The sequence below is a fragment of the Dendrobium catenatum genome, unplaced genomic scaffold, assembly GCF_001605985.2.
Source record: "Dendrobium catenatum unplaced genomic scaffold, ASM160598v2 fragScaff_scaffold_721, whole genome shotgun sequence".
NCBI lineage: Eukaryota > Viridiplantae > Streptophyta > Magnoliopsida > Asparagales > Orchidaceae > Dendrobium > Dendrobium catenatum.
The window spans coordinates 156,052-183,032 of NW_021319183.1; the positions used below are offsets into that span (position 1 = coordinate 156,052).

Sequence of the window (26,981 nt, forward strand, 5' to 3'; positions counted from 1 at the left end):
CAACTGCTTACCATCCCTTTCCAAGAAATCATCTTCAATGTATTACTTAATCTACAATCAACTACCTAATTACACTGTTTCTTAAGACATTTAGTTGCCTTTGTTAGGGGGTCAATTCAGGTTAACGGGTCGGGTTCGGGGCGAACCCGAAATTGATCTGGCACTATTCAGGGTCAACCCGAACTCGATATGTTTTTAAAAACGGGTCAGATTTTCGGACACGAACCAGACCTGATTCGGGTCAGGGTCAACCCGACCTGACAAGAATGACTCGGGGCTGACCTAAAATTGTTAGTTTTCTGGTAAAAAATCGGGTCAATCTTCAATTTTCGGGTCAAAAACAAGTAAAAAATGGGTCGATCTCAGGTTTTCAGGTCAAATACGAGTTTTCTTATCAATTTTGGGTTGCTGGGTCAACCTGAACCCGACCCGATTTTTAAAACGGGTTGATTTGTTGAATCCGAGCCCGACCCATTTCGGGTCCAGGTTGACCCTAACCCGAATTTTTTTGGGTCCGGTTTCCAGTCGTGTCAAAAATTGACACCCCTAGTCTTTGTTATCCTTTTCTACCTCATATATTTCCAAATAAATTTCAATCTAAATCCTAACCATGTGTCGTTATAGGCTATGCTTCTCACACTAAAGGCTACATGTGCTTTCATATAGAATCAGAAAAAATCTTCCCTTCTCGTCATGTAAAATTCATTGAATTTATCTTTCATTTATCACAACAGCCTTCTTCTGATACACCTTAATCGATTATGCACTCGTCTTATACTCCTCCCTATATGTTTGTTCCTTCTATTATTCAAACATCTACCTCTCCACCATCCAAAAAATTCTCTAGCTCTTCTCTGCATAATAATTCTGCCTCCTATCCTCTTCCCTCTCCACCAATAATTCCTCCATCTCCCTCTGCTTCTTCTGATGAACTTCCTTCTCCACAACTAAATTTTCCTCTCCACCATCCAAAAAATTCTCTCTTCTCTGCATAATAATTCTGCCTCCTATCCTCTTCCCTCTCCACCGATAATTCCTCCATCTCCTTCTACTTCTTATGATGAACTTCCTTCTCCACAACTAAATTTTCCGACTACAACCTCCAATCCTCTCCTGTTCCACTTCTCGAACCAGCTCCACCTTCAACCCACTCATTGCATCCAATGGCCATTCAATTTCAAATAGGAATGCATAAATCTAAGCACATTATTAGTATGAATGCTCTCCTATATCGTCTGATCAAACTTCTTACGCTGAAGTTGTCAAAACTTTAGTTTGGAGACGAGCCATGTCAGATGATTTTTTTGCTCTTAAACAACAATCAACTTGGAGATTGGTTCCTCCTAACCCCATACAAAATGTATTGGGATGTAAATCGATGTAGGAAACAAAATTAAACACTGATGGCCCTATTTCAAAGTATAAGACTCGGCTAGTGGCTCAAGGGTGCTATTAGCAATTTGGTTTGGATTATCTTCACACTTTTAGCCCTATTGCCAAACTACCTACTATTCAAATTTTACTTGTGGTTGCTACTACATTCAAGTGGAAAATTCTTCAACTTGATGTGTCAAATGCATTTCTTCATGAGGAACTCAAAGAGATTGTTTATATAGCTTAACCTCTTAGTCTTAAAGATTCTTTACATCCTGATTATGTTTGTCTTCTACAAAAATCTATCTATGGTTTGAAACAATCTCTGAGACAATGGCTTGAGACATTTTTCACCTACTTACTCAATTATGGATTTACCCATAGCACTGCTGACCCCTCCTTATTGATCTATCATAAGCAATCCATTATTCTATATATACTTGTATATGTAGATGATATATTGCTTATTAGCAATGATGCCAACAATATTACTAGTCTACTGGCCGGTCTCTCAAGCCATTTTCATATGAAAAATCTTGGCCGAATATCTTACTTTCTCGGCATGCAAGTCTTACACTCAACACAAGGTTTACATTTGTCTTAGTCAGCATATGCTGCTGATATACTTCACAAGGAAGGTATGGCCAATTGCAAGCACATCTCCTCTCCAATCCCCTCCAAATTCATAATAGATCCAGACGTTTCTGCACATGTTCTTACCTCGACTATTGCAGATGATTTTTTTACTTTTTGTTGGATCCCTTCAATACTTAACAATTACTCGCCCGGATATTGATTATACAGTTAATAAACTGTGTCATCATATGTCCACATGAGAATGATTTCAAACTCCTCAAACATCTACTTTGTTATATTAAAGATATTCTTTATTTTGGTTTGTCAATTACTGCTAGCACTCTCCGTCTACATGCTTATTCATATTTTGATTGGACTGGTGATCCTCTCGATCATAAATCTGCTATTGGATATTGTGCCTTTCTCGGCAACAATCTCATTTCCTAGCAAGTCAAGAAATAGAAGTGTATCTCACTCATCTACCAAAGAAGAGTACCGTGCACTTGTTACTAAGGCTACCGATATTATCTGGCTTCGTCGACTTCTACATGAGTTTCAAATTCCTCCTACACCTACGGTCCTGCTCTGTGATAACATATCATCTATTGCACTTGCAAACAATCCTATTTTTCATGCCAGGACTAAACACATTGAAATCAATTTTCATTTTGTTCATAAATATATTAAGAACAAGGTGCTCACAAGTTCACGTGTGCATACAATTGATCGACTAGCTGACTTATTTACTAAATTCTTGTCTATCCCTCAGTTTCAAGCGTTTCTAGACAAGCACAACATTTCAGAAGCCAATGTTACCTTACGGGGAGGTGATAAGCTAGCCGACTTATAATTATCAAAATGTGTTTACGCTCACATGTCCAATACTCCTATGTAGTAGAGCATGCATCCTTAATTCTAATAGATGCTTCGTTTGTAACCACTTTAATCCACTCCGTTGAAGTCATCTTCGTGTACTGCTTTTATATTGTTGGATGAACTGTAAGGAGGATAAGAAACAGTAAATGAGAAACGACGTCTTATGTCTTGCTCCTTCTTCTTTTGCTTTGTCAGCTCATTTATTAGCATTAGGCTTTTTATATTTGTAGGAATTGATGCAAGCAATAGAGCTCAACATAGTGCAGTTCAACAGATAGGACAGGCATGTTGGAGCAAATGCTAAATTTATAATACTTTAAAAAATAAAAATAAAAAATAATCATCCCATCAACTTATTATATATTCAATTAACATTAAGAAGATAATTATGTGTTTCATAATTCATAAAGTTGAGCTTCTCTAATGAGCCTTACATAGTGTGAAATCTATTGAGCTGAGGCATGATAAAATTCATCTACTTTAATTAGTTCTAGGATTCGCTTGAACAGTTTTTTTATTGCTTTTTAAAATATTTTTATACTAAAAAGACATTTTAAAAAGTATTGAAAAAAGCTGTCCCAAATAAAACCTTAGCTAATTCCTACAAAATATTATATTTCCATATTTTTTGGTGCACCACACCTATGTTTTTTTTTTTTTCTAATCTTGAATACGAGCTTCTCTTACTCTCTTTTAATAACTTTTTTGTTAAATTTAACGGACATCATCAACATTGTATTTTCTATCATAATGGATTTAGACTTCATTTGAAACATATTTTGATAACTATTTTTTAATTCATTCAAAAAATTTGTGTTAAAAAATTGTTGTATAAAACAAATTTATAATTGCTCCAAATGAAACCTTAGTTATAAATAATAAATATAACTTTCAAAGACTGAAATGTAAATTTTAATATCTAAAACATTCTCTAACTATAAAACCAATTATGTTCTCAAATTTTAATTACTCAAAATTAACTATTAAAATTTAATTATGTTTTCATCTGTATATATATTTTTTACAAAATAAATATAAGTTGTTTTTTTATAATTATGAATTTCATCTCCACCAATGTTATATATTAGAAATATTATTATTATTATTATTATTATTATTATTATTATTATTATTATTATTATTATTATTATTATTATTATTATTATTATTATTATTATTATTATTATTATTATTATTATTATTATTATTATTATTATTATTATTATTATTATTATTATTATTATTATTATTATTATTATTATTATTATTATTATTATTATTATTATTATTATTATTATTATTATTATTATTATTATTATTATTATTATTATTATTATTATTATTATATATATAGTTGATAGAAAGCATTGTTATCTTAATAATAAAATAATATTATTTGTTGCATCGTGGAATATTCATGGCGGTAGAGAAATAAAAAGTTTAACGTCTTAGCTTTGTACGAATATCCAGCACGCATACATATAAAGAGATAGGGTATAGTGTTCATAAGAGACACAAGAGCTTTTACGTTAAACCCCTTGAGAAGGAGGAAAAACCACTAGGCATGGCCAAGTTTGAATGAATCCACTAGTGTTTGCATTCAATTACAAATGATACCCTTCCTTGCGGGGAAGGCTTTGGTTTTATGTAGCAAATATACATCATATAGAGTGCATTACACGGTGGAAATTGGAAGAACAAACAATTGGTTCAGTTTTTACCGCGTAACTTTTGATATGTTTCTGAGGTGCCGAGTGTGCACATTTTAAATATTTTCTAGAGATTTTTGACCGAATAGTTTTGATTTGACGGCGTTTTCTGTTGACTGTAAATTTTCACAATGTCTATAAATGTTGTGGCAGTAGAATAAAAGTCTTATAATGTTGTTGTGAATGTTCTGCGGTAATTTGGTAAAATTCTGATTTGGTGAATTTTGTGTAAATTCTGTATATTGCCGTTACGCCGCCGAATTTTCGTACGATATCTGAAATTGTCCGGATTTGTTCTAAAATGACATGCTATGCTTGTGTGCTATGAAAAGGGAGTTATAAGGGGTCAGGATCCTGTGAGATACTGTCTGTGTCAGGGAAAATCTGAAATGAGCTGCGAAATCTGAAAACAAGTTCTGTTCCGGATCCGATAATATGTTCTGTTCTGGTGCTATAAGCACATTTGTTCTGGTGCCAAGAGCACAGAGGGAGGCATAAGGGGCCAGAATCCGAGAGATTCTGTCAGTGTCAGGGAATCTATTCTAACTTTTCATATATTCTGAATTGATATGATTTCTGATTTCTGTACGATATAATTTGATCTGATCTGTATAATTATGATTCTGATACGATTCTGACACGATTCTGTTCTGTTCTGATATGATTTGATTCTGATTTTCATACGATCCTATCTGTTATGATTTGATATTTAATTGTTCTGTTTGTTATGTTCTGATTGATTCGTTCTGTTCTGCTCTGTCAGCTCTGTACTCTGATTTTTGTACGACGGATTTCTGTCTGATGTGTTTGATGTGGATTCTGAGGATTTGGATTGGAGGTTTGATGTCTTGCTGAGCTGTTGTAGCTCATCCTTGTTTTCTGCGTGGTTTTCAGGTTCTGAGAAAGGGAAGGAAGTCTTGGAGTAGAAGTTCAGAGTCTGATCCGTTATAGGTATTTTGTACTTTTGATTTTTGTACAGTCATGGTTTTTCTGTTCTGTTTTTTTTTCTATCTGAAAGCCATGAGCTGTATTTGTATATGATTCTTTTGAGGAAGAAAAATATAGATGATCTGTTCCGCTATATTTGATGTTTATAGAAGCTCTGTGTGCGTCTGTTTCTGTCTGTATGTTTTGAAGAAAGTTCTGAAATAAATTCCAAAGCCAAATCCTAGAATCAGTTCAATCAGTCTGAAGTTCCGGCATCACGACCCGATGCGAGCGGGACCCGTCCCGGTCGGGTTGGGTCGCGACACGTTTAGTCCTTGAGATCATAGTTGGCAGGCAACGAATGTCAGAAGGACCGTAGTCGAAGGGCAACGGAGGTCAAGAAGATCATTGTCTGGCGACGGGGGTTGGAAAGACCATAGTCGGTGGACAATGGAGGTAAGAAAGATTATTATATGGGGACGGAGGTCGGAAGTACCGTACTCAGCGAGCGACGATGGTCAGAAGGACCATAATCAACGGGCGACGGCTAGGTCATAAAGATCATTGTCTGGCGATAGAGATAGGAAGGACCATAGTCAGTGGGAGACAATGTTCGGAAGGACCATAGTCAGCGAGCGACAAATGTCGAAAGGACCGTAGTTGGTGAGCGACGGGGGTTAAAAAGACTATTGTCTGACGACGGAGCTCGGAAGGACCGTAGTTGGCATGCGGTGAAGGTCATAGGGACTGTACTTGGTAGCTCGGTGGAGGACCAATAATGGTTAGTCGCGAGAGGAAACCCAACAGAGGTCGTTGGTGGGGTGGAATTCTGGTGGAGGCGACGGTCAGGTGAAAGTCCAACGACTGTAGGGCGGAAGTTTGATGGCGGTTGATGAATGAGTGGTTGTCCAACGGCGGTCGGTGGTCGGGCGATGGTCTGATGGTCATCGACGACCAAGTGGTAGTCCGACAACGGTCGAGCCAAAGTCTGGTTGTTGTGCGGTGGTCCGACGTTAGTTGGACTGAAGTCTAGTGGCCGTCCGGTAGTCCGACAAAGGTTGGCCTGAAGTCTGGCAACGGTCGGTGGCCGGGGGGTGGTCCGACAATTGTCCGGCTAAAGTTCGGTGACGGTCGACATCCAGGTAGTTGTCCAAAGATGATCTGGCTGAAGTCTGACATGGGTCGGCAGCCGGTGAAAGTGTGCCGGTGGTCGGCGGCTGGGCGGTGGTCAGAAGATGATTGGGTTGATGTTCGGCGGTGGTCGGCTACTAGGTGGTGGTCCGAGGATGGTTGGGGTGATGTCCTGCGGTAGTCGGCGGTCAGAGGCCGGGTGGAAGTCGAACGGCGTTCGGCAGCCCGGGTGTGGTCCAACGACGATCAAACTGAAGTCCGGCAGCGATCGGTGGCCATGTGGAAGTCTGACGGCGGTCGGTTGTCGCGCGCTGGTCCGACGATGATCGGGCTGAAGTCTGGTGGCGACCGGGTGGAAGTTCGGCGGCGGTCGGTGACCAAGCAGTGATCCGACTATGGTTGAGTTGAAGTCCGGCGGTGGCTGGGCAGAAGTTCGACGGTGAAAGATGGTCGAGCGGAGGTCCGACGATAATCGTGGGTTCTCGGGCGGTGGTGTTGGAGCTCTTTAATCCTCAGAGCTCTCTCTAGTCTCTAGCAAAGGGTCCCTTTCATGTAAGGATGGGGGTCTTTTTTATAGATTTTCATGAGTGACACTCTCCGTAATTATAGAGAAGATCTGAGGCGGGCTCGGATGGCTCATATTGATTCCCATGATCATATAGAGTTTTTCAACTGTTTAATTAACACTGTTGGGATTCATCGATCTTGGGCTCGTTTGATTTGTCTCGCCAAGCTGCTCAATTTTACTATAAGCATCACATATTTGGATATAATTGTGTAATCCAAAATAATGCTTTGAACCTTTCAAATATGGTTTGGGCCCCCGATTTGGACCCATTTGGGCTCAGGTCGAACTGATTTTGGTGGTATTATGTTCATATCTTTGAGACATTCAGTTTTACTATAAGTTTGCTGAAATTGGAATTTAGATTATCTTGAATTTAATTTTGATAGTTTTCAATATGAATATGCCTAGAGATTCGTGCTGGATCAAAGCAATTTTTGATGACATAACATTACTATCTAATAATATTTTTATCTAAATTTAAGATAACTATGTAGAAGCCAAATTCATCAACAAGCCTATGCTAATATGGTATTATTAATTTATAAGAAAACTGATTAGGATAGTAATTTTATGCATGATCTTCATCACTCATATAAGATAGCCAAGTAGCCTCACTTAAAGAAGTGATCGGAGCCAACTTCATATATAATAATGGCTAAGGTTGGCTATCAAACCTTATTCATAAATCACCTGCTTGAATTGATTTCTCTAATAAATCAGCATTTATAAAACTGACTAAATCAAGCTAACTAAACTTGAATTGACTATATATAAATGATCTTGAGCTAGTTGGATTCATCTCATCGGGCCGCTCAATTTGACTATAAAGATATACAAACAAATTTAGAGATCATTTGGTTTTCCAATTGATATACAAAAGTTTTCAAATATTGTTCAAACCCTTGATTTGGGCCAATTCGGTCTCAAATTGGACCATTTTTTATGTCGCTCGGTTCGTCTCATCGAGACATTTAATTTGAGTACAAACTTGTTAAAATCAGAGCTCAGATGGTCTCAATTTTATATTTTTATTTTTTGAAGTGTCATAATCAAATATGCCTAGAGATTTGTACCCTACAAAGGCAAAAATAAAGTATAAACTTTGGTTGCATGAAAGCTATTATAGTTTATTGTTTGAACAAAATGGTTAGAAGTCCTGATAATAGAAAAAGATTTTTAAAATTTGTTCATAAAAGAACTTATAATTTAGTTGCAAGATAAATTATATGGTGGTGATTGTAAATACATCTTTGTTCCTTATCCTCATCATCATAATCCTTATGTCAAGTTTATTTGGATCAGCTTTTAGTGGTTATAATAGACACACTTTTGAAATTTGATCATCTTAAAAAGTCTAATATTTTTTGACACATTGGAGAAAAGGAATTCACATGATTAACTGAATGTAATTGGATAAAAGATTGTTGTTGCTGTTCCAATAAAAAGTTTTATAATTTTTCACAAGAGATTTTGACCTCAAATTTCAGATTGCTAGAAATTGATCAATTTCTTGGTCAAGATGTTAATTCTAGTGAAATGGTTGAAATAGAACTTTTGGTCTAGAAAGCAGCTCAAACAAATAATTTGATTGTGGCTCTATATGGGACGGCTTTTTTATTACTTCTTTAGTACAAAAAATAAAAAATTTACACTAAAACTCTTTTTTTAGAAGTAATAAAAAAGCCGTCCCAAATGAAGCCTGTATCAAAGATGATAATTAATGGATGCCTGGCATAACCAAGAAGTATAAAGCGAATACGATGGTTGTAGTATTAATTGTCTCATTGGGATATGTTTTGGTAGAAATCAAGAAAAAGGTTTGATGTAATAGGATTTTATGCAGAAGAGAGAAGTAAGCATCAGGCCATTTTAGAAACTTTTTTGTGAGAGGGTAGGAGGGAGGAATCTGCCTTTTGGCAGTGGCCTAATATAGATTTAACACAGATAAGCAATGTCAGAGGAGAACGAGAATTGCTCTACTAATGAATGTCATGATGAAATGTTGCCAAGGTATAATTAGAGGGCAATTATTCAATTTAATATTGTTTTAATAGCTACAACCTTTCTAATTCATGATTATTATGCACTATATTTGGACAAGAGACCATGCTTGACATCAGGTCAAACTGGAGATAAATGACTTGATGAGTTGCTTTCTGACCATCTTGTTAGGTTTGAAAATATTTTCATAATTCCATAGTTAATTTTCAAGGACTTGTTTTCATATTTGAATCATGTCATAACATCCATGCATCACATAAAATGAATATAAGAGAGGTCCTTGCACTTACATTATTCATTTTAGAACACAATGAATCAATTAGAGCAATAGCTAAGAGATTCCAACACTCTACAAAAATAGTGATTAGATATTTCACTATTGAGATTGAAGCCTTAGTTCACCTTTCAGTGGTCATTATTGAACCAAAAGATAAGAACTTTTAGAATATTTGTACATATTAATAAGAACATGAGGCGTACGTCATATTATAAAGACTACATCGGGGTAATTGATAGAATTCACGTTGATGCACGTACACATCTGTGTGGAAGATCAAATTGATTTGATAAGCCAACATCATAAACTTACTTATAATGTAATTATTGTACGTGATTTTGATATGTGATTCAAATTTATCACAGTCGGATGGTAAGGTTTACTCATGATGCTCATATTTTTCAACATGTTGTGATAGATCGTAGATGTCATTTTCATATACATCCACCAATTAAGTTTTGTCAATACATGAACATTATATTATTTATATTATTGTATGTGATAGAAGTAATAAATTTATTAGCAAGGAAATATTACTTGGTTGATGCAGCTTATTCTCTTCAAAGAACATTTCTTAAGCCTTGCCAATATATCATTTATCAAATTTTGTATGAGACATTCAACCTCATTACAAAGTGCAATTGAAAATGCATTTAATGTTTGGAAAAAAAATAGAAAATTCTAAGAGATATGCAAAATTACTCATTTAAGAAACGTCTTATAATTATAGCTACGATGGCATTACATAATTATATGCATATATATAACTCATGGATTGATTTAGATTTTGATGAATGTGAGATTGATGAGAATTTTATTTATTTAGATGCACATGAGTATAGAGTTCCAAAAAATTTGACCAAATTAGTTGTTTGTATAACAATGAATACTTAGTCGATGGTAAAGATGAAAATGAAATTATTAAACTTAGATATAATATTATAATTGATATAATTGTAATAGGTATTTCACTTACATTCACAAAGTTAAGTAAATTTGGATGTTGAAGTAGTTGTGTTTTTTTTTTTTTTAAATATTATTGCTTTTGATGAAGGATGTTCTAATTCTAATATTTTGTTTATATATTTTAGGTTAGATGATGAAATATGATGATAAACATGGAAAATTAAATAAGTTGATTTCTTTTGTTTGTTTTGTTTGCTAGAGTTTAAGCTTATGTAAGTAGCATTATTCTGTTGAGTTAAAAGCTTGTCGTAGTTGCATATACATTTATGTGCTAGTTGTAATTGTATTTTGGAGTGGAATCTTTATGACATTTCAAATGCTAATAGTAATGATACATCAATTATCATACTATCATTCTAGTGGAAAATATTAATTTCAAGTCTATTTTTGCATGTTAACAATTGTGTACATATATTGAATATAATGATAAATGATGGTTTAAAAGAGATTTGAGATGATATTCATAATAATTTAAAGTTTCTTATATGAAAAATTTATATGCATTGTTAGTTACACAATTTTGTATAATTGACAAAGCATGTGAGAGCTTCCACATCAAAAGATTTCAAGGATGATTCTGATCCCTATGATTTCCTTGATTTGAAGTATGTTAAAACTAAGTTGCGGTAATTAACTTCACTGTATCAGTTAAGATTATTAATATGTTGTTAGACTTGTCTACTACTTCATGATCCCAATTATAATTATTGCCTCTACTAGTATTCATCGCTTCTTTTTTATAAATAAAAAATATTCATTTGCAAGTAAAATTTGGAACCTTATCTAATATTGTTTTATCACTGATGATCTTGAATATGCCAAGAGGGTTACTGAGGAAATCTATAAAAAAAAAAAAAAAAAAAAAAAAAAAAAAAAGTTACTGAGGAAATCTATAAAAAAAAAAAAAAAAAAAAAAAAAAAAAACAAACAAACAAACAAACAAAATAAGCTCATTGTCTAATTATTAGAACAAATGTTGAGAATCTTCACATTTTTTAACTTAAAAACAATGCATATTTAATCCTCATGAGGCTGAGAAGGCTTCTTTTGATGAAGCTGAGAAAAAGAGTGAAGAGGAGTTATGATTCTTGCAACCTTCATGATACCCAAATATTTCTTGAGTTCTACCTAAAACATGAGGTTTATAACTCTCGGTTGTAATGTTTATCCAACAAGAGAAAGTTGAGGGTTAGAAGGATGACATAGATAATGATGAGGATGTGAGTTCCTTCATATCAAGTCTCCTATCATATTGGTATTAATGAAAATCCCTCATTCATCACAAGGCGAGGCTAATGGTGATGAATCTAATGTTCACGATGCCAAGGAACATCATGATAAGGATGATGATAAAGATGAAGAGAACAAGCCATCGTATATGTTCCAATCCTTGCTTCATAAACTACAACTTTGTTTTAAATTACTATTTGTATTTGACCACAAAGAACAAGAGCATAATCAATAAGTTTACTATATTTATAACTCTATGGTGTATTTTTTATCAGAACAAAAATTTAAAGAATCCACTCCTTCTATATAGTCTATGCCATGTTTAATGGCCTAATTTCAAATACAATATAGATGGTTAGATAAGACTCTTGTTTTATGAATTGAAGCTTATTGCTTTGTATTCTTCTCACAAATTAATTTGGCTTAATTTGTTTAAAGGGTAGATAAGATCATAATTATTTTAAAAATGAAGAGTAGTGTTTTCCAATAATTTGTTTTGAGATTTAAGTATGATAAATTATTTATAAATAGAAATAATAAGTAATTTGGATGATTTAAAAAAAAAATGATAATCATGATTTTTCTTAAGTGTAACTCATTGTTATGCAATTATGATATGTTGTGCTATTTGAGATTATAGTTAATAATCTAATATTACTAAGCATAAATTAATTTGATTTTTGAGATACTTTACTAAAATGAATGAAATTTTTTTATTTTTAGTAAAGGGCTAAGATTAAAATATTAAAATTAATAACATAAAAAGAGCATTTAAAAAGGTTTCTATGTTAGTTATTTTTCTTTAGAAATAAAAAAAAAACATATAATTAATTTTGACAAGAATAATTGAATCTTTTATAACTAAATTACTTTATTAAAAATTGTTTGGTTGTGCTAATAACACAACCAAACAATTTATAAATATTGTTTAATTTACATAAACATATTATAAACAATCTAATTAAATAACAGCCAATTCTTTTAAACAATATTTCTTAAAGCATCGTTTTCTAAACAACCATTTCTCAGCAAACTTCTACAAAAAAGGCGTAATGCAACGAAAGGAAACTCTGAATTGAATTGACTAGATTTAGCTTGAATTGAATAACTTCAAAACAGACGGCATCGTATAAAAACAATGGCATGATTAGGAGGTGTCAACAAACCTTTGAAGCACATACCAAGGCAAGAGAGTAAGAAGCTGTATAAACAAGTATACAAAGAGATTTGAAAAGCTTTCCAAAAAACAAACTTTATGATTCAACCGACAGTAACCATTATGTAACCAAGAAATACAAAGTTTTTAGCCCCAACTAAATCTAAAACTTCAACAACAGAAAGCAAATAAATTTTTACATCTCAGAACGCCCATGCCTTCTAATCCCCAACGCAAACACAAACCCTAGATCCCATACCGCATAAAGTAACAAATAGCAGAAAACAACATAGAGAGAAAATCAACCTCCAAATCCATAAAGAGTACGACCCTGGCGCTTGAGAGCGTACACAACGTCCATGGCGGTCACGGTCTTACGGCGAGCATGTTCAGTATACGTTACAGCATCACGAATAACGTTCTCGAGAAAGATCTTCAGCACTCCTCGTGTCTCCTCATAGATCAGACCGCTTATGCGCTTAACCCCACCACGGCGAGCTAGGCGGCGAATAGCTGGCTTAGTAATGCCCTGAATGTTGTCGCGGAGAACCTTTCGGTGGCGCTTAGCCCCACCCTTGCCGAGCCCCTTACCACCCTTTCCCCTCCCAGACATGGCCGAATCAACTTCTTTGGTTCTGTCGCAGGAGATTAGTGTTACAGAGCAGAGCAGATGACGTATGCTTCCTGACGACGGAGAGATATTTATAGTAGTTAAGGGAAATTTTGGGGCAGATGAATTGGGCGGGAAGAGGAGATCTGGATTGAATATGGATTTTTTGTGTGGGTTGCGGATCGATGACGTGGCAAGTAAAAGAATGTGGATTTGAACGGTTGAGATTGATTTACTCTTTGACATTTGAAAGAAAGGAATCTAGGCCGTTGCGTAAAAGAATTAAGGAATACTTGTAACTCGTTAAACGGTACGGCAGTCCATATGGCTTATGGCCACGTAGGTTGAGAAGAACATATTAGCAAGGGAATTAATGCATGCGACATAATGCTAGTAAAAAAAAAATTATTCGTTATAGCATAAGGTGTTGTTTTGAATTAAAATAATTAAAGTTTAAGTAAATAATATAAATGAATTAGATTAAAATGTTAATTTGACATTGCATATGTATATTTTTTCTTTAAGAGACTATTTTGTTTGAAGTAAATTGGATATGAAATAAATCATTTACATAGGTTTTGAAAATATTGATGTTTCATTGTATGAAAAGAAAATTATATATATATATATATATATATATAATACCATAGAGCCCTCATTCTACACCAAGGGGAGTCAAGTGAAGAGAGAGAAGAAGAAGAGGAGAAAGGGGAAAAGAAGATTCCTCACCTCCTCGACCACCACCGGAGCTCTTCCTGCCGCCTGAAGACGCCGGAACTCTGCCGGATTTTCGGAAAACGCAGAGAATTTGTAGAATTTTGTAAACTTCTTGGGAGAAACAAATTGTATTCGGATTATCCCAACTTGTGGGACGAATCCGTCATTTGTAATCTACAAAAACACTAGTGGAACTTTACAACTAGGCGAGGCCCCGTGATTTTTTTTCCTTTTTGGGTGTTCCACGAAAAAACTCTGGTGTTCACTTCTCTTTCCTGCTTGTGTGTTAAATTTACGTGCAACGCTCGGACGTGAATCTACAAACTCTACCGCTGCGTATTTTCTAACACGCAACAGTTTGACGCCGTCTGTGGGAAACACTATCCCATAACTTCAAGTGTCGCTGCGATGGTTAACAGACGTAGCAGTCGCATCGTTGGAGCTTCTCGCTCCAACTCCCATCAATCAAAAAATCAGTCTGAGAATCACAGACGCCCAACATCTGCCTCTTTTCACCCTGGGGGGCAGAATGCTGCCGGAGAAGGGACTTTGTGACCTTCTTTAGAAGAAAAAATACGGAAGATGGAAGAATCTCTAAACGATATCCTCCAACTACTGCGAGATTATCGACAGCCGACATTGGAGGAGATCCTTCTCCCTCGGGATCCACCAAGGGTTGAAGATATTCAATTCTAGCATCGTCAAGAAGAAATTCATCTTCCTCCACCTAGGAGACATCCTCAATCATAACAGGAAGATGAACTTGTCAATACAGCGAGTTCAACACATCCTTCCCCCTCGACTCGGTAGCCTCGCATTTTTTCGGAACTCCCAGAAGGCTCTCCCCAACCACACATTGTGGGACTCCCTCACAATTTCCTGCGTCGTGAACTGCGAAAATTGGTACGGGAAGAGTTCCCCCGAGGTGATGTGAGGCATGCTCTCCGATAAAGGAATTTTCAGGAGTCATCACCTCTAACTGAAGCCATTTTTCAGCACCCCATTCCGGTCGGATTCAAAGTGCCAAACGTTGAGTCCTACGACGGGATGACCGACCCGTATGAGCATATTGACTACTACAGAATCATCATGCATATTCAACGTGCATCAGAGGCTCTCTTCTGCCAGGTCTTTCCCGCCACCCTTAAAGGATAGGCCCGAACGTGGTTCTACTCGCTTCCACCTGGAACGATCCCCTCTTTTGTCAAATTGGCCAAAGTATTCGTTGAACAATTTGTGGTCAATCGAAGAATTGCTAAGGATTCTTCCCACCTCTCCGGGATCCGCCAAAATGAGAGAGAATTGTTGAAGGAGTATTTTCAACAATTTTTCGCTGAAGCACGATAGATTCCGGGAGTAGACCCTGAATTACTCAGAGGGGTCTTTCTTGGAGGTCTTCGTCCTGGCCCCTTCTATTCGGCCCTTATACGAGACACCGTCCATTCATACGCTGACTTAATCTCTGCAGATGAAGCTATAAATGGTCACGGGAAGCAGTTTGAGCAAATCAACGGGAAGTGCAAAGGTGCACCTGAGATGGATAATTCTTTCTCGCAGCAGAAAAAGCATGGAAAGAATAATCTACCTCATAGGTCTTCGTCACCACGATGGGAACCCCGACAGGAGAAGGAGTATACCCCACTCAATACGTCTCGAGCAAATGTATTGATGGCCATTCGAGATCAAGCGAGATCAAGATACAATAAAATGACCAAACCCTTTGAAGTCGAACACAGGAAATACAGATCAGTACTGTCACTTTCATCGTAGCCGTGGTCACACTACCGAAGCCTGCAAGCAACTCAAGGATGAGATTGAAAGGCTTATCCGCCAGGGCTACCTTCGACAATTTATTCAAGATTCACCTACCAGAGAGGAAGCTCATCCCGCTGGGGGGCAAAGACAACAACAAATACAACCATTGAATACTATTCCAATGGTTGGAGATAATTAATGATCATGCACTTAGCGGATTTGTATTAGTAATTCTGTTTGTTTTGTTGTCTATTGTATGTTGAGTAGGTGTCACTTTGATACCTCTAATATCTTCATCCAAGTTAAATGTTGTTGTATTGTCACCATACGTAGATCTTGTCTTATGAGTACTTTGTAATTTGTAAGTCGTACTAGGGAACTATTGTACTATCTTACATAACGCAGTAATAGAATGTTCATATTGTTGTGATATGATTTTTTCTCTTATGAAAGATAAGAAAAAACTTCTCAAACTCCTTCTCCGTGATTCGAGAAATACACAATCCATATTGTATCTCAATCACCGGACGATCAATCCTAGGGGGATTTGATCCGACCTCATCCACACAGGTTAACGTTGTCGAGCAAAGGCTTCGACATACAACCTCGGATAGGTCTTACATCCTTGGTGGATTCTCTCGGCCTCTTCCACACAGGTTAATGTCATCGAACAAATGTTCTAACATACAACCTCGGATAGGACTTCTACCCGACGTCAGACTTCTCCCTGGCATCGAATTTCTGCTCGTCAGCTGACTCCTACTCGTCGTCGGACTTTTGCTCGTCGACAAACTTTCGTCGGTCTTCTACCTGACATTGTACTTCTACCAGACGTCGAAATTCTTCCTGTCGTCCGACTTCTGCTCGTCAGCGGACTCCTACTCATCGTCGAACTTCTGCTCGTCGACGAACTTTCATCGGTCTTCAATCCGACGTTGAACTTCTACCGGACGTCGAACTCTTACTCGTCGTCGAACTTCTGCTCGTCGACGAACTTTCATCAGTCTTCAATCCGACGTTGAACTTCTACCGGACGTAATCGGACTTCTACACGTCGACGAACTTTCGTCGGTCTTCAATCCGACGTTGAACTTCTACCCTACGTCGGACTTCTTCCTGTAGTCGGACTTCTGCTCATCAACAGACTCCTACTCGTCGTCGGACTTCTGCTCGTCGACGAACTTTCGTCGGTCTTCTACCCGGCATTGAACTTCTACCCGACGTCGGACTTCTTCCTGTCGTCGGAATTATGCTCGATAGCAGACTCCTACTCGTCGTCGGACTTCTGCTCGTCGACAAACTTTTGTCGGTCGTCTACTCGACATTGAACTTCAACTCGACGTCGGACTTCTCCATGTCGTTGGACTTCTGCTTGTCAGTTGACTACTACTCGTCATCGGCTTCTCGCTCGACTGCTACTCGTAATGCACCCTCGAACTCTCTCCTTTGGCTCCACGCTCGATTGTTGACTGCAAATGGGCGTCAACTCGATCGTCCATCGCTAGCAAACTTCTGCTCAAATGGCAAAGAAATCCCGTAAGCTTCTGCTCGCGAGGAGGGGCGCTAATTCGAGCAGGAGAAATTTTATGCTCGCAAATAGCGGAAGCCTCAACCGCCAGAAAGCTGGAGGGAGTAGAAGAAATCCCGTAAGCTTCCACACGCGAGGAGGGGCGCTAATTATAGCAGGAGAAAATTTTTCGCTCGCAAATAGCGGAAGCCTCAACCGCAAGAAAGCCGGAGGGAAGAAAGAAAAATCCCGTAACTCCTGCGCGTGAGGAGGGGCGCTAATTCGAGCAGGGAAAATTTCCCTCTCGCAAATAACGAAGCCTCAGCCGCTAGAGAGCCGTAAGGGAGGAGAAAAAACCTGTAACTCCTGCGCGCGAGGAGGGGCGCTAATTCAAGCAGGGGAAATTTCCTGCTCGCAAATAGCGGAAGCCTCAGCCTCCAGAGAACCGTGGGGGAGGAGAAGAAATCCAGTAACTCCTGCGCGCGAGGAGGGGCGCTAATTCGCGCAGGGGAAATTTCCTGCTCGCAAATAGCGAAAGCCTTAGCCGCCAGAGAGCCGTGGGGGAGGAGAAGAAATCCCATAACTCCTGCACGCGAGGGGCGCTAATTCGAGCAGGGGAAATGTCCAGCTCGCAAATAGCGAAAGCCTCAGCCCTCCAGAGAGCCAGAGGGAGAAAGAAAGAGAAGATACAAGTTTTTCTAAAGGCCTAGGGGGCCTATTTATAGGTTTTGGAGAGAGTAGTAGGGAGTTATTGCCATTTTCAAATTTTCCTATTTTTCTAATTTTTTTAGAATTTTTTGGGATTTTTTCGGAATTTTTAGGACCCAAAAAAGGCATCTTTTCGCGTCTATGGGGCCCACTAAGGCGGTGGGCCGAACCGCCTCTTCTCTCTCCTCGAAACCGCGAGGACAGAGCACAGATCCACGGGCATTCCATGCGGATAGCAACTCAACGGGACCTCTATAATGAAGTTCGAGCAAGATGTTAATTTTTGGAACGCAATTTTTGGCGTTCTGGCTGATACAAATTTTTTAAACACATATTTCCAGACTCCTAGTGCTTCGACGTCCGAAAATAAGGGGCAACTGATTTATCACGCAAAAATTATCTTGATCAGGCACGAATCTTGTGGCAAAAGCTAGTTGGAAACTTTAAAAATTAATTTTGGAAGCACCCAAACTCCGATTTCAATGAACTTGTAGTCAAACTGAGCGTCTCGGAAATACGAACCCAACGACACCAAGATCAACCCAATCCGAGCCCCAATGAGTCTGAATCAAGGGTTGAAAGTGCTGTTGGAAGGTTCAAACCGCAATTTGAGTTACTAAACAGTCTCCGATTTTGATGAGCTTATACTCGAATCGAACGGCTTGATGAGACAAATCCAACGAGACCAAGATCAACGAATTCCAACATCATTAAGGCTTTCAAATGTCCAACGACCGGTACATGATCAAACGATTCGATATCGGCCGTCCATTCAAACCACTCCCAATTTGCCATTGATCTCACGCCTATTTACGGGCTATGCCACTCTAGAAAAACTATAAATAGAGCCCTCATTCTACACCAAGGGGAGTCAAGTGAAGAGAGAGAAGAAGAAGAGGAGAAAGGGGAAAAGGAGATTCCTCACCTCCTCGACCACCGCCGGAGCTCTTCCTGCCGCCTGAAGACGCCGGAACTCTGCCGGATTTTTGGGAAACGCCGGGAATTTGCAGAATTTTGTAAACTTCTTGGGAGAAACAAATTGTATTCAGATTATCCCAACTTGTGGGACGAATCCGCCATTTGTAATCTACAAAAACACTAGTGGAACTTTACACTGGGCGAGGCCCCGTGGTTTTTTCCCTTTTTGGGTTTTCCAAGAAAAAACTCTGGTGTTCCCTTCTCTTTCCTGCTTGTGTGTTAAATTTACGTGCAACGCTCGGACGTAAATCTACAAACTCTACCACCGCGTATTTTCTAACACGCAACAACATCTGTGTGTGGGTGCGCGCACGCGTGTGTGTGCCAGTATGTTTCATAGAGATAGATGAAATGGATGTATATTTTATAAAAATAAAAGCATATGATTCAACATTCAATATAAAATGATAGATGCATGAGATATATTATATGTACATTCAAATGCATATACATGTAAATATGCTTACATATATATATGGGTATTGTTGTGTCCTGGAATATTCGCACGCGTCAGAGATATAAAGTTTAACATCTTAGCTTTGTACGAAGATTTAACATGCATGCATATAAAAGAGATGGTGTAACATTCGTAAGATACACCAAGATTTTTACGTCAAAAATCCTAAAAAAAAAAATGAAAAACCTTAGGGCCAAGCACAACTTAAATGAATCCACTAGTATCTGTAGTTGATTACAAATAAGGCCCTTCCTTGGGGAGAAGGCTTTTAGTTTAATGTAGCAAATATACGTCATATAGAGTGCATTACATGGTGGTAATTAGGAGTGCAACCGAGTCAAGCCGGCTTGAACCCGACTCGGTAATCGACTCGACGAGTCAAGCTTATCGAGCTCGCGAGTCGAACTCGAACAGACGTCGGGCTCGACTCATCGACTCGACGTGCAGCTCGGCGGAGCTAGCGGGCGAAAAATCCAATTTACGAGTGGGGAAATCCAAACCGTGAGCGAGAAAATCCAATTAGCGACTCGATTTGCGATGTTGTTACGCTCAGTGACGAGTCGACGATGGCATCTGCGACGTCTGCTTCTCTGGCTCTCTACGATGGACAATGGAAGAGGACGACAGCAATGCGAGAACGACGTCTTCGACGTATGTGACAGACAATGGCGGGAGTCTCAATACGGTATTGGATAGACGACGACATCTACGATGGACAACGGAAGCGGAAGTGGAACTCGATGACGGCATAGGGTTGGGTGGAAGCGGATCTGTGATGTCTATGACGGACAAAGGCGACGGTCGAGCGATGGGGTTGGACGGACGACGATGTCGTCCGACGCTGGTGAATACGGCTTGATCTCCCGTGACGATAGCTCGACGAGCTCGCTTTTTTTCTGTCAAGTCGAGCTCAAGTTCGAGCTCGAGCTTGAGCTCGATTTTCAACAGCTGGGCTCGACTCGAACACCCCCAACTCGAGCTCGACTCAACTCGTTTGCACCCTTAGTAGGAATTGGAAGAATCGGTATTGCCATGTTTGTTTAGGCTCTAAGACCATTGTAGGAAAACGTAAGAGGTCAAAAAGACTGTTGAGTAGTGACGGAGGTCAGAAGGACCATAGTCGGCGAAGAAGGTCATAAAGACTGTTGCCTGGCGATGGAGGTTGGAAGGACCATAGTCGACGGGCGAAGGATGTCGGAAGCACCATTGTTTGACGATAGAGGTCAGAAGGCCTATAGTTGGCATGCGACGGATATAGGATGATCATAGTCTGCGGGCGACGGATGTCAAAAAGACTTAAAACGTTATAATAAAATTGTCTTGATTAGGCACGAATCTCGATGCAAAACCCAACCTAGAAACTTCAAAAATTAAATTTGGAAGCACTCAAACTCCGATTTCATTGAGCTTATAGTCAAATTGAGCGTCTCAAAAATACGAACCCAACGACATCAAATTCAACCCAATCCGTAGGGGTGTCAATTCGGGTCAACCCGCCGGGTTTGGGTCGAACCCGACCCGACCCGTATCTAAACGGGTCAACCCGAACCCGACCCGTTTTTACAAACGGGTCGGACATTTCAACCCGGACCCGACCCGGCCGGGTTGCCGGGTTGACCCGACCCGACCCGCGACCCGGCAGCGTTCTTCCAATCTCTCTTTTTTTTTCAAATTTGGCAAACGTGCTCTCAAAATTGATCCAACCCGCCGGGTCAACCCGACCCGACCCGTTTGATTAAACGGGTCAAATCTGTGAACCCGAACCCGACCCGTTTATCAAACGGGTCGGGTCCAACCCGGATTTTTCGGGTCGGGTCCGGGTCGGGTTGTCGTGTCGTGTCAAATATTGACACCCCTACCAATCCGAGCCCAAATGGGTCCAAATCAAGGACCCAAAGAGCTATTAGAAGGTTCAAACCATAATTTGAGTTACCAAACTATCTCCGATTTTAACGAGCTTATACTCGAATCGAACGGCTCGACGAGATGAATCCAACGAGTCCAAGATCACTGAATTCCGACATCATGAAAGCCTTCAAATGTCCAACGAACGGTGCATGATCGAAGGGTTCAACATCAACCGTCCATTCGATCACTCGCTATTCGCCCCTGATCTCACACATATTTACAAACCATGCAACTCCAGAAAAATTATAAATAGAGCCCTCATTTCTCATGAGAGGGGGCCAAAGTGAAGAGAGAGAAGAAGAAGGAAAGATGAAGAAAAAGGGGAAAGGGAGAATCGTCTCCTCCTCGACCACCGTCAGAGTTCGTCTTGCCGCCCAAACACGCCGGGATTTTGCGTGATATTCGGGAGAACGCAGGAATTCTGCCCAACTTCCACGCAATGCTGAAATTCTTCCCAAATTGCAACAGAGTTCCCTCATGACGCCGAAACTCCGCCCAAGTGAAGCCGGAGTTCTCCTCTGCCACCAACAGATGTCGGACTTCTACCCGACGTCGGACCTTCACTCTTCGCCAAGTTTCTACCCGACGTCGGACTTCTACCGGTTATCAGACTTCGTTGGACGTATACGCGAAGATGGATTTCTTTCAATTGTTGGACTTCTACCTGACGCTGTCCTTTTGATCTTCGTCGTCAGAGTACAGTCTTTCCGACCTCCGTCGCCCGCTGACAACGGTCCTCGTGACTTATGTCGCCCACCGAATATAATTCTTTCGACCTCCGTCGCCCGCCGACTACGTTCCTCCTGACTTATGTCGCCCGCCGACTATAATCTTTCCAACCTCTGTCGCCCGCCGACTACGGTCCTCCTGACTTACGTCGCCCGCCGACCACAGCCCTTCTAACCTCCATCGCCAGCCGACTACGGTCCTTCTGACTTACATCGCCCATCGACTACAGTATTTTCGTCCTCCGTCGCCCGTCGACTACGGTCTTCCTGACTTATGTCGCCCACAGACTACAATCTTTTTGACCTCTGTCGCCCGTCGACTACGGTCCTCCTGACTTAAGTCTCCCGCCAACTACAGTCCTTCCGACCTCCATCGCCAGCCGACTACGATCCTCCTGACTTACGTCACCCACTGACTATAAGCCCTCTGACCTCTGTCGCCCGCCGACTACGGTCCTCCTATCCAAACGAATATGTTAATAGTGATTCTTTGTATTCATATCATGTAATGTACTCTATGAAATATACATCATGCTAAGGCCTTCTCCCAAGGAAGGGCCTCATTATAATCGACTGCAATACTAGTGGATTCATTCAAATTGGGCTAGGCCCCGTGGTTTTTCCCCCTTTTCAGGGGTTTTTCACATAAAAATCTTGGTGTCTCCTAAATGTTAAACCCTCTATCTTATCTGATTGCATGCCAAATTTTTGTACAACGCTAAGACGATAAAATTTATATTTCTCTACCGCCACGAATACTCCTAGACGCAATAGTTGGCGTCGTCTGTGGGAACGTGGTTCCTGTCTGGAGGGCAACTTTTGCTCTAATCTCAAAAGATCGCTCTTATCAACCTCCTAACATCAGTCATTGTTGCATCAGATGCGGACTGTGGGGCAACTTTGACCCCAATTCTGGTCAAAAAGATCCTCCGATGCGTTCTATATCAAGATGATATTTCGAGAAAATCCCAGCGACATGCAAGGATACTTCCAATCAATTACAAGCCTTATACAGTCCATTGCTGGACTTTTACTTCTTGGGCAAGGTCTCAATCTTCACCTTAAAAAGGCAGTAACAGTCTAAAGATAGACTATTTTTCACCTTTGATTTGGGATATACGCGGCATTCGCCCCCTCCCAATCAAAGCAAAATCAATCCCAGGGGGATTCGATTTGACCTCTTCCACACAGGTTAATGTCATTGAGAAAAAGCTCTGACATACAACATCGGATAGGTCTCACATCCTTGGTGGATTCTCTCGACCTCTTCCATACAGGTTAACGTCGTTTAGAAAAAGCTCCGACATACAACCTCGGATAGGTCCCACATCCTTGGTGGATTTTCTCGACCTCTTCCATACAGGTTAATGTCGTCGAGAAAAAACTCCTACATACAACCTCGGATAGGTCTCACATCCTTGGTGGATTCTCTCGACCTCTTCCACACATGTTAACGTCGTCGAGCAAAGGCTACGATATACAACCTCGAAAAGGTCCCACATCCTTGGTGGATTCTCTCGACCTCTTCCACACAGGTTAACGTCGTCGAGCAAAGGCTCCGACATACAACCTCGAATAGGTCTCACATCCTTGGTGGATTCTCTCCACCTCTTCCACACAGGTTAACGTTGTTGAGCAAAGGCTTCGACATACAACCTTGGATATGTCTCACATCCTTAGTGGATTCTCTCGACCTCTTCCACACAGGTTAATGTCGTCGAGCAAAGGCTCCGACATACAACCTCGGATATGTCTCACATCTTTTGTGGATTCTTTCGGCATCTTCTACAGAGATTCTTAGCATGCTAAAAAGCTTCAAATAAGTATATTATGCAATATATCAGAGTATGACTCAAAGATGCATAAACAATTCAATTTCCTCTGAGGGATGACATCTCAACTTCATATTCAATATCACTGGAGTTACATTGCAAAAATTGTACAAAAGGTACATTTTTGTAAGAATCTGAAAGTAAAAAGTACTTTGACATGAGCTGTACAAGTTACAATCATCAAACAACAAGCAACTTCAAGACAGTCACATATCCTTAGTGGATCTGAAAAGCTTCTTCTCTACTGCACACAAGCATCTCCTACAACTTCATCTTCAAAGAAAAATTACAATTTGGTCTTCATTAGGCTTCAACTCAGTAACACTATACATGTGTTACCAGAATGTCGGCATAACACACTGCTCCAACCCCTTGACTCAAGGATATCTGATGACGACAAACTTCCGTATGGATGCTTATTATCTTTACAAAATACAACTAGACCGCCGTCATTATCGGCTCTTTGCCTGATGTTCGTCGTCAGTCCTTTACCTTGTCTAAGTCATCATCGGCTTCTCGCTCGACTGCTACTTGCAATTCACCCTCGAACTCTCTCCTTTGGCTCTACACTCGATCGTTGACTGCTAATGAGCTTCAACTAGATCGTCTATTGCAGACAAACTTTCGCTCAAATGGAGTTGAAATTCGCCCCGTCTACTCATCACTTATGGTTCTCCTCCAGGACACTATCACCGTCAGATCTTCTCAAATCACCCTTGCATACAAGCAGCAATTGATCTTCTTCCGTCAAGAGTTATCCATTAAGAAGATAGCCTCTCATCGCGACTTATTCTACACAAGAGAGGGGCACTGAAGCTTGATAGGGGAATGTCGCCTATCTATGACAGTGGAATAACTCCAATGCAAGAAAAAGATGAGAAGAAATCTCCTAACTTCTGCGCAAGAAGAGGGGCGCTAGGTTTAGCAGAGAAAATTTCTCACTCAAAAATAGCAGAAGCTTCAACCGTCAGAAAGTCGGGGGGAGGAAGAAAAATCCCTTAAACTTCTGCACAAGAGGAGGGACGCTTAGTCGAGCAGGGAAAATTTCCCACTCGAAAATAACGGAAGCCTCAACTATCAGAAAGCCGGGTGGAGGAAGGAAAATCCCCTAAACTTCTACACGAGAGGAGGGGTGCCAAGTCGAGTAGGGAAAATTTCCCACTCGCAAATAGCAGAAGCCTCAACCGCCAGAAATCCGGGGGGAGGAAGAAAAATCCGTTAAACTTCTGCACGAGAGGAGGGGCGCCAAGTCGAGTAGGAAAAATTTCCCACTCGCAAATAGCGGAAGCGTCAACTGTCAGAAAGCCGGGAGGAGGAAGAAAAATCCCCTAAACTTCTGCACAATAGGAGGGGCGCTAAGTCGAGCAGGGGAAATTTCCCACTCGAAATTAGTGGAAGGCCTCAACCGTCAGAAACATAGGGGGAGGAGAAGAAAAATCTCCTAACTCCTACACGAGAGGATGGGCGCTAATTCGAGTCGGGGAAATTTCCCACTCGCAAATAGCGAAAGCCTCAACCGTCAAAAAGCCGGGGGGAGGAGAAGAAAAATCCCCTAACTCATGCACGAGAGGAGGGGCACTAATTCGATCAGGAAAAATTTTCCACTCGCAAATAGCGGAAGCCTTAACCGTTAGAAAGCCAGGGAGAGAAGAAGAAAAATCCCCTCTCCTGCACGAGAGGAGGGGCGCTAATTCGAGTAGGGAAAATTTTCCACTTGAAAATAGCGGAAGCCTCAACTGTTAGAAAGCTAGAGGGAGAGAAGAAGAGGGTGCAAGTTTCCTAAAGGCCTAGGGGGCCTATTCATACTTTTTTGGAGAGAAGTGGGAAGTTTCTAGAGTTCTCCAGAAATTTTAAATTTTTGAAATTTTTATGAATTTTTTAGAAATTTTTCAGATTTTTTTGAAATTTTATAGATTTTTTTTGGAATTTTTTGGATTTTAAAAAATCCATGTGGGCCCCAAAAAAAAAATCAAAAATTGAAACCGTGCGCTACTAAATCCGCGGTCAGCGAGCAGCTGCGCCTGTTCGCGCTCGCCGGCATCGCCGGCGGCGGGCGGCGGCCAGCCGGCCGGGTCAGCCGCCTACGTGTGTCCGGGCCTGAGGCGGCGGGCGGCGGCCAGCCGGTCGGTTCAGCCGCCTACGTGTGTCCGGGCCCGATTTTTGGCCCGGACATTCCGATTCGGACATTTTTGGGGTCCCCGAACACATTTTTCGACGTCCTGGACTCAATTTCGACACTTTCGGAGCTCAACGGGCCCTCTACAATCAAGTTTGTGCAAGTGCTCAACTTTCGGAACACAATTTTTTGCGATTCGGCAAATGTATAATTTTGGAACAAATATTTTCGGACTCATGGAGCATCGAAGTCCAAAAATAGGGGGGCAACTGATACGTTATAATGAAATTGTCTTTATTGGGCACGAATCTCGATGCAAAACCCAACCAGAAACTTCAAAAATTAAATCCGGAAGTACCAGAACTCCGATTTCAGCGTGCTTACGGTCAAATTGAGCATCTCGGAAATACAAACCAAACGATACCAAATTCAACCCAATCCGAGCCCAAATGGGTCCAAATCAAGGACCCGAAGAGCTATTGGAATGTTAAAACCACAATTTGAGTTACCAAACGGTCTCCGATTTTAAGGAGCTTATACTCGAATCGAACGGCTCGAAGAGACGAATCTAACAAGCCTAAGATTGCTGAATTTCGACATCACTAAGGCCTTAAAATGTCTCACAAATGGTGCGGTTCAACATCAACCGTCCATTCGACGACTCCGTATTCGCCCCTGATCTCACATCTATTTACAAGACATGCCACTCCAGAAAATCTATAAATAGAGCCCTCATTTCTCATGAGAGGGGGCCGAAGTGAAGAGAGAGAAGAAGAAAGAAAGAAGAAGAAAAAGGGGAAAGGGAGAATCCTCTCCTCCTCGACCACTACCGGAGTTCGTCCTTCCGCCCGAACTCGTCGGAATTCTGCGTGAT

General features: G+C 40.2%; 1 protein-coding gene across 1 annotated transcript; it reads right to left on the bottom strand.

The window, feature by feature from the left end:
* Window positions 1–12,871: 12,871 nt before the first annotated feature.
* LOC110094121 (histone H4) lies at window positions 12,872–13,447 on the bottom strand. The gene has a single exon (XM_020819275.2). The coding sequence runs from the start codon at window positions 13,402–13,404 to the stop codon at window positions 13,093–13,095; it is 312 nt and encodes a 103-aa protein (XP_020674934.1). The 5' UTR covers window positions 13,405–13,447; the 3' UTR covers window positions 12,872–13,092.
* Between the last annotated feature and the right edge of the window lie 13,534 nt (window positions 13,448–26,981).